The sequence below is a fragment of the Lactuca sativa genome, chromosome 9, assembly GCF_002870075.4.
Source record: "Lactuca sativa cultivar Salinas chromosome 9, Lsat_Salinas_v11, whole genome shotgun sequence".
Taxonomy (NCBI): Eukaryota; Viridiplantae; Streptophyta; class Magnoliopsida; order Asterales; family Asteraceae; genus Lactuca; species Lactuca sativa.
The window spans coordinates 1628180-1636691 of NC_056631.2; the positions used below are offsets into that span (position 1 = coordinate 1628180).

General features: G+C 35.4%; 2 protein-coding genes across 4 annotated transcripts; one reads left to right on the forward strand and one right to left on the reverse strand.

The window, feature by feature from the left end:
- The first annotated feature begins 2076 nt into the window (after positions 1–2076).
- Positions 2077–4985, forward strand: LOC111889722 (probable polygalacturonase). 2 transcript variants are annotated; one of them, XM_023885877.3, is made up of 6 exons: positions 2077–2302; positions 3035–3352; positions 3441–3561; positions 3628–3802; positions 3880–3950; positions 4042–4985. In XM_023885877.3, the coding sequence occupies exons 1-6, from the start codon at positions 2291–2293 to the stop codon at positions 4704–4706; spliced, it is 1362 nt and encodes a 453-aa protein (XP_023741645.1). In that variant the 5' UTR covers positions 2077–2290; the 3' UTR covers positions 4707–4985. The 2 variants fall into 2 exon arrangements, with proteins under 2 accessions (XP_023741645.1, XP_042754521.1); XM_042898587.1 differs by lacking the exon at positions 2077–2302 and adding an exon at positions 2308–2438.
- Positions 4986–5100: 115 nt separating this feature from the next.
- Positions 5101–8008, reverse strand: LOC111889723 (nicotinamide adenine dinucleotide transporter 1, chloroplastic). Of its 2 annotated transcripts, none has more exons than XM_023885879.3 (9): positions 7583–8008; positions 7361–7456; positions 6985–7091; positions 6473–6518; positions 6267–6376; positions 6091–6185; positions 5880–5968; positions 5731–5792; positions 5101–5632 (listed from the first exon to the last, which is right to left on the reverse strand). In XM_023885879.3, the coding sequence occupies exons 1-9, from the start codon at positions 7650–7652 to the stop codon at positions 5393–5395; spliced, it is 915 nt and encodes a 304-aa protein (XP_023741647.1). In that variant the 5' UTR covers positions 7653–8008; the 3' UTR covers positions 5101–5392. The 2 variants fall into 2 exon arrangements, with proteins under 2 accessions (XP_023741647.1, XP_023741646.1); XM_023885878.3 differs by having other exon boundaries at positions 5698–5792; positions 7583–8007.
- Between the last annotated feature and the right edge of the window lie 504 nt (positions 8009–8512).

Sequence of the window (8512 nt, forward strand, 5' to 3'; positions counted from 1 at the left end):
GACGGCCCTAAAGACATTATATACGATCCAGAATCGAAACGGCTAGGGTTTCTGCTGAACAGCGTCGACTCGCCGAGTCCATACCTGGACTCGTCGAGTCCAGTCGCGAACCCACGATCAAATCTGCGACCCTACTCGGCGAGTCTGGCTCCAACTCGCCGAGTCTCCCCTTTAAAACACCCCAAAATGCAATTTAGCAATACTTGAGATTTTGGGCTGTTACAAGTTTGTGGTCGTCATTTATATTGGATCATCTTTAAAGTCAAGGCCTCTCATCATCTATTTCATCTTTCATCTTTTATCATCTATATCATAATTTATTTCCCATCTAGCATAGATATCAGGTACACATATAATAGGCACATATAACATGTAATTTATATAAAATACTTCATATTTATGTGTAAGATGAAAGTAACTTTGCACTCACTTGTTAAAGTGATGACTCAAAATTCGGGCAGCGCTTCGCTTCTAGCAACTGTCTTTTCCTTTGACGTAACCTAGTGTCTTTATCACTAAGTCTTCGTCTAATATTTATTGCGACTAATTATTAGTCTAGATTTATCATTAACTCAAAGTCTACTTCAAGATCTATCAAGTAAGGAACAATCATGTATGTGATGGGTTTTAGCCATAAGAACTTTCCTATGTGCGCATGCAAAACCCTAATGCTCGGATCTAGGCTTTCTAATTAAACATGCTTTGAATCCAAGACTTCTAATAACTATTTAGGCTAAATAACAACATTGAAACAGATCTAGAATCACACCTTTGAATTCCTTGTTGACCTTGTTGTCTTGGAGCTTCTAGAGTCACAAATGTCACTCCTCTAATGGCTTACAAACACCAATAGCAAGGAAGATGATTTAGGAGAGAGGAGAGGGGAGGAATTCGACCAGAGTTCTCTTACTTTATGAGATGTCACGAATTCCCTATGCCATGGGGTCTATTTATACTTGTAGACTCCTTAAGGGTTACAACCTAAACCCTAATTGGATAATCTTCTCTTAAGGCTATCCAAATCCATTCCATGATAACCCTTTGGACGATTTGAGCTATCCTTTAGCTCCTAGAATTCGTCCAAACCATATCCCAATGGATTTACAGTCTAAAGCTTAACTATCAAACAATTGACAGTTTATACCCCTTTATTTAATTAATCTCTTTAAGTCACCAAATTAATTCTAATTAATTCTTTGACTTATATTAATCAAATAACAAATATATCATTCATTATATTATTCCCATAATATATTAATAATATTTACTCTCTCTTATTAAATCATCCTATCAAGTTGCTATGGTGAAGGCAACCCAAAAGGACCATGCACAACCGGATCAAATACTTGCCTAATATAGTTACAGCCTTAGACACTATTCCAACAGTATGATCATATCAGAGGTAGGGTCCGTTTGGTATACAAAGTATACTGTTATGGAAATCTCACTTTAAACACCTCACTAAATCCAGCCTAGACATAATCCCATAAGTAGATCAATCAGTATAACGACTTGGAATCACTGATAAAATCTTGTTTATAGGTTCATAATAACGATAATGAACTTAAACATAAGTTATACTTAAAGTACTGTAAGCATAATTCAACTTACAGGTGGTTTAGCGAGAAACCGAACTCTGCGTAGACAGAACTTCTAAGCCGAAAGCTCTATTTCTCGGGGCTTTCTGGCGCTCCGGGGCTTCGCTACTAACATCCAGATTTGTTAAAACATTCTTTGATTTCTAATTATAATGTTTAGATATAACTTTGCAATCAAAATTGTTGGTTTTTATCAAATATATATGTTAATTCGTACCATTTTTATTTTCATTTTTTATATAATAATACATAAAAGTTGATCTAGATTTGTTAATTATTTATAACAAAGTCATAAAAATATTAAAAAATCACTTAAAAGTTAAAAAAATCAGTTTATTTTAATAGCACGCAAATGTTAAAAAAAAAAATTTTCTTTTTCAAACCGTAGATATTTGGTCACAGAGGTATGTAGATATCGTACTCACAACAAAAATTTTACAACATAAAAAACAAACATCACCAAGTTTTAGGAGAAGGTTATGTAAAGAAAGGAATTAGCTTCGGTATTTGCCCTTGTTAAAATGAAATTATAGAAACGGGAAGGTGTAATAGTTTTGTGCTGTCGTTTTCTCTTACCATACGTTGCTGTTCTTTCGTCTTGGTTAATTTCATCATCGTACAACAATCACGCCACTCTTTCTGCTCCCACTCCTGTCTTGGCTGTTCTTGGATCTCTTAACCAGTCAACGAGCATGAAGAGGATAGTAAGTACGTTGTTTCTTTATGTCCTATTTTTCTCAATTTAGCGTACACAGTCTGTCGGATTCTTCAAGAGCTATGTTTTTCCTGATCTGGGTGATTAACGGTCGTAGGTGCTCATATCTTTTAGTCCCATTTTGGGTATTTGCACATCCCTCCCTTTTCTTGATTTCAAGTTCCCTTCTTTCTATTTTCTTGTTAGCTTTCTAGACACAGATTTTGAGGTTTTATCCGTGTTGTATGAGATAGATCTGATCTTTGCGATCTCATTTGTGTATCCACATTGTCTTTGATTTGGTGGTACTGATATCTGAAATGACTCAGTAGAGTATAAAGGGCTTTTTGTTAGTTTTTCCATGTCTGTATACTGCTCCAGTCAGTGTGTGTTGCGATCTATCTGTTTCACGACTGATTTTTAAAGATGTAATATAATTATGCTTGATATTCTTGTTATCAGTATCTTAGAGTGTATTCATGTTGACTTACCTCGGATACCTTCTGTAGTGAGTGGGAATTGCTGTCAGATTTTACTTTTAGATCTGTGGCATCACACGTATTGTATCGAATCAAAATCGTACAAATTTAGTTACTATTAGAAAGTGAGCAAAGCACTGCATAAATTTTTTTTTTAAAAAAAAAAAAAAAAAAAAAAAACACCTGTGTTATTTAAACAGATGAGATTCCTTCCTTGCCAATTGCCATGAAACTGTGTTTACCTTTTTTCTTTGGGGTTTCAGGTGGCACTGTTTTTGCTTGTAGCAGCAAGCAATGCTGCTATTGGTTTGTACAAAGGTGAAGGTGGAGAGTGTAATTATGAGAGACATTTGATACCTCGGCCTCATAGTGTTTCCATTCTAGAGTTTGGTGCCGTGGGTGATGGCAAAACTGTAAATACAGTCGCCTTTCAGAATGCAATCTTTTATCTCAAGTCTTTTGCTGACAAGGGTGGCGCTCAACTCTATGTACCATCTGGCCAGTGGCTCACCGGAAGTTTTAGCCTTACCAGTCATCTTACACTCTTTCTCGAGAAAGAAGCCATCATTCTTGGATCCCAGGTCAGCTGTTATATAGCTTGATTGACTCATCCTATCCTCCTCCTCTATACAACCATTTATATATAAAATGAATGTGTTGGTGTTGTAGGATGTTGATCATTGGAAGGTGATTGAAGCTTTACCTTCTTATGGTAGAGGGATTGATCTCCCAGGTCAAAGATACAGCAGTTTGATCAACGGAGATAATCTAAGTGATGTTGTCATAACAGGTATTATAAAATTATAACAGATAGAATAATTGTTAGGTGAGGTGATACATGTATGTTATGTTATAGGTGACAATGGAGTGATCGATGGGCAAGGGTCTGTGTGGTGGGAAAGTTTTGATTCTCATACACTCAACTATAGTCGTCCAAACATTGTGGAATTCATCAACTGCAAGGATGTTGTTGTTTCAAACATAACTTTTCTAAATCCCCCATCATGGACCATTCATCCTGTATATTGCAGGTAGGTATAGGTATAGGTATTTACTATTTACATTTACTTAATGTTAACTGTTGATTACTGTTTGTTTAAAAATTTAGTAACGTCCTGGTTCAAAATATAACGGCAATCTCTCCACCCGAATCTCCTTACACCAGTGGCTTGGTTCCAGGTATATGCTAAATGTTGATCGATTTTGAATGTGATAGTAGATAGTAGTGATTTTGGAATGATGATAGATGATATTACTTTTACTTGACCAGATTCTTGTGATGGCGTTTGCATTGAGAATAGCAACATCAGCATGGGGCATGATGCGATATGTTTAAAGAGTGGATGGGATGAATATGGAATTGCATTTGGCAGAGCAACAACAAATGTACATGTCAAGGGTGTGCGTCTCGAGTCTTTTTCAGGGTCAGGGCTTGGTTTTGGAAGTGAGATGTCTGGAGGCATATCCGATGTCATTGTGGAAAACGTGAAATTGCATGACTCCCCGACTGGGATTGGGTTTTTCACATCAAAAGGTAGAGGCGGATACATCAAAGATGTTGTCATATCCCATGTCAGCTTTCATAATGTTGTGCTTGCGATCGAGGTTACGGGTGAGGACAACGTTCATGCTGATGATGAATATGATCCTGATGCCTTCCCTGTCATCCAACACATCACTTTCAACAACTTCACTGGCCTGAATATTACTTCACCGGGACGCCTTTTTGGTATTCGTGAATCTCCTTTCACTTCCATCTGTCTCTCTAATGTTTCTCTTCTCCTCACCACCTCATCTTCTTCTTCTTGGTTGTGTTCCAATGTGTTGGGTTTCTCTGAAAACGTATCCCCTATGCCCTGCTTTCAACTCCAAGCCTTTCCTTGGAACTCTTCAGCTTGTTTTCCTGCTTCAACCTCTCGTATTGCATCCCTATAAACCCCTAATTTCAAATCATCAGTTTAAATCCATATTTTCCAACCAATTCTTCATGTCATCAAGTCTGTGTACATCCTTGTTTCCCTTTATTTCATGTCCCAAAAATTTTGGTAGCAGGTTGATTTCAATTCTCATTTTTGTGATTTGTTTCTTGTGCATTCTTACTGTATATTTAGTTTGGATGTCAGCAATTGCTATAGCTGGACAAAACCACAAGAAACTTTTTAGCGGTGTATTTATTATGAATTTGTCTTTAATAGATTTTTGTGTGTTGTAACATGCGTACAGAAAGGGTCGAACAGCAATCACCTAAACAGCTAAATCATTCCAATGCTCAAATGTATCTGAACAATGTTATTTTAAAATTTTCCTCCTCACCAAGAGCACATGAATATGACAGATGGAATTTGGTAATAAGCATAAAAACAAGTAAATTACACATTTTGTTTCTTTAAAAATCTATAATCTGCGAGACAGTAATCTTAATTTATACATTTCAAATTCAGAAACTGAGAGTAAAATGATGGTATGTTTGTATGTAGATTGGGCTGGGTGGGGCAATAAACAAAGAAAAGCATGTCTGTAATCTGTATTGTAAAAAATAACTGTGGCTATATATATATATAATCAATTGATGGTTCTTTGTAGTTTCCAAAAATCAAAATAGGTAAGAGGAGGAGGGTATTTCATTTTGACAATATGTGGGGAGGAGGAGGGGGGAAGGAATTAAGAAGAAGTCGGTGAATCATCTCAAAGGTAGTAAATGTAATAACGGCAGCCGGAGTCGTCCTCAGGAGATTTGTAGCACACCCACGGTAAAAACCAGGGACGCCCTCACGCTCAAACACTTTCTTTATGCAATCCACCATTCCTGAGTACCTCTTTTCAGAGTGGTGTCCCTGTTCTTGAAGCCTCGCCCTAACAACCTGTTCAATCAATGTTTCATCGAATGAATGATACTTTAGAAACCATAAATCAAATAATATCCTACCTCATGTGGATATGTGAGAGTAGATGCAAATACTTTAGAAACTGAAGAGGCAACAGCAACATCACGTGCACCAAGTTGATCCACCTCTATATTATCTGTGCCATGCCCATCATACCAATCTTAAGATTATATACATAGATAATAAAATAACCTTTACCTTGGGAATTGTTTTTATTTCAGACCTCTTCTAGCCAGATAGCCTTTAATCTTCTCATATGCTGGAAACTGAATGGCAACATGACTGATACCAGCCATTGCAGGTACAAGACCACTGTATGAGGCAAAAACAAAATTCAGTATATATTATATATATATATATATATATATATATATATATATATATATATATATATATATATATATATATATATAATGGAATTGACCTGACCTGACCTGTATAAGCCACGGATACCCTCTTCCCGACCAATTCTCATCAAAGCTGACAGTGTACCACGATATGGCATTACAACTCTTCTCATTCCTTGAGTCTGAGAAAACACAGAAATTACTAAATATACTAATTGGCATCGCATTAATTATAAACTAAAGGGATTAAATCATCATCATACTTGTAGCCTTGTCTTCACAACCCACAAAGGATTTGTTACAATTGTTGTTGCGACTCCAGCCCCTGAAGCAGCTATCATATTGGCACCAAAAGATAGCTGATGACTTCCATCTATTATATCAACAATACATACATACATACACCAATTGTATCAATAAACAGAAAAGCGTCAGAATCCAAAGGAATGAATATATTTCACAATCTAACCAGAGCTAAGTGAACCTTTCAGCCAGTCATAAACAGTAAAATACACCTGCACAAGTTAAAAGTTATTAGCTTTTAAAAATTTAAAATAATCCAACTCAAGCATATGTCAATGTACTTACTACCCCACTGCCATTTAAATTTTAAACAGTTATATATATATATATATATATATATATATATATATATATATATATATATATATATATATATATATATATATATATATATATCATAACTGTTTCCTTACATGAGGCTGTGCATCAGCTCATGTGGATATTAAATTATATGTCGGGTGTTTGTGTTTCCTTCTTAAGTAATAATGTTCAGCCTAGCAAATGAGAGAGATATGCTGTATAATTAAATGATTTAATGGACTGTATTCTGTCATATAAATAACTGAAAAGGAAGTTTAATGAACAGGGTTCTGCCTGATAGAAAATATAAAGCCTTGCAGAATGCAGAATTTAAATTTTTAAGAAAAAAAAAAAAAAAAATCTCGGTATCTCACACACCGCCCAGTTTGGAAGCAAGGCAATAATAGTTGGAGAAAGGCCACGGTACATGCCACGGAAGCCGTCTTTCCTGACAATCTGTTGTAGGCTCCCGACTATCAGACTGCCTGTTTGTGGTTGATAACAAAAAAGTCAAAGTCAAAAGGCAAAAACTTTATAGATAGATAGATATATACTATATGATTGGAGCCACAAGCTATATAAACGTTGTAACATTCAACAGCTCCCACAAGTTTACACAATAATATTAATAAATAGATATAAATATTGCATACCACAATCAAGCATGATCCAAACGAACGACGAGTACACATAATAGTATCCATCACTAGACGATCAAAAGGCGGATTAATTTATGCAGAAATGGTTTGCATACCTCTAATTGTTCCACCGTTAAGCTGCGGTAGACCATGAACCTGAAACCTGGTCTTGATCACATCTAAAGGGCATACAAATGTGGCTGCAAGGACTCCTGCATATTTTCATATTGTAAGACCAGAGAATAAACGCAAAGTAATAAAAAAAAAAGCGTAAAAGGAAAGAATTTTCGTATAATTAAGGATATATAGGAGAGAGAGAGAGACCACCGAAAACGTACCCGCAACAGCGCCGGCGGCGGCATTGCATAGCATGGAGGAGGAAGTAGGGGGCTGATTATCAGCGGTCATTGGTGAAATCGATGGAAATACTTTGAAAATATTGATTAATAGGATGGAAGGAGTCCTCTCTGGAGAGGGAGATCCTGGTCCTAGAGAAGCAAAGTCGCATGGCCAAGAAAAACGAAGGCCAGTAGAATAGAGATCGCTTGATGCAGAAAGAGGTGGATGAGGGAGGGTTTAGCCAAGAAAAACAAAATCAATGGAGGTGTTTAGATCGATGAAATCGAGAGAGAAAACCTATCTGCGGTTTGGGGAAGAGATGAGATGACATCCGTGCCCGGGCTTTGTGAGCTCCAACTTGCAACCCCGATCCGACGTGATCCACATTTTCTTTTCTCTCTAAAATTCTAGGATAAAATGAAGACATGAGTTGCTAACATTTTATACGTTTAGAAATGATCTAGATCGATTAAACAAAATATAGTATATTTTAAATTATATTCATTTTAAACTCCTAAATATTCCACCTAAATATTCAAGTGCCTATTAATTAATTATAACTTTAATCTATTTTAATATTAAAATTATTCATCTTTCAACTAATTAATCAATAACAATCATTCAATACTTTTTTTTTTTAAATTTATGTTGTATAATTACTAAGTATTTAAACTAATACTTTTTTTTTAAAATTTATGTTGTATAATTACTAAGTATTTAAACTAATATAATATAATTTATAAGTATAAAATGATTGGTAGTTAGACCAAAAAACCTTTGGTCTGTTTTCAAAAATATATTCTTTCCCTAAATAGTCCAAACACTACGGTGAACAAAACGAATAGTTTAAAAGTATGATTTAGAACATGTATGTTAGCCGTTCTAAAAAAAATGATTGGTAGTTGCATAGTTTTGTATTTTACTATGAA

Coding starts and splice junctions, on each gene's coding strand:
- LOC111889723 (XM_023885878.3), bottom strand. CDS start 7,652: ATGACCGCTGATAATCAGCCCCCTACTTCCTCCTCCATGCTATGCAAT. Junction 6,519..6,984: donor CCTTGCTTCCAAACTGGGCG/GTGTGTGAGATA, acceptor TAACTTGTGCAG/GTGTATTTTACTGTTTATGA. Junction 6,186..6,266: donor TTGTGAAGACAAGGCTACAA/GTATGATGATGA, acceptor GTGTTTTCTCAG/ACTCAAGGAATGAGAAGAGT.
- LOC111889722 (XM_042898587.1), top strand. CDS start 2,322: ATGTCCTATTTTTCTCAATTTAGCGTACACAGTCTGTCGGATTCTTCA. Junction 3,562..3,627: donor AAGTGATGTTGTCATAACAG/GTATTATAAAAT, acceptor GTTATGTTATAG/GTGACAATGGAGTGATCGAT. Junction 3,951..4,041: donor CACCAGTGGCTTGGTTCCAG/GTATATGCTAAA, acceptor TTACTTGACCAG/ATTCTTGTGATGGCGTTTGC.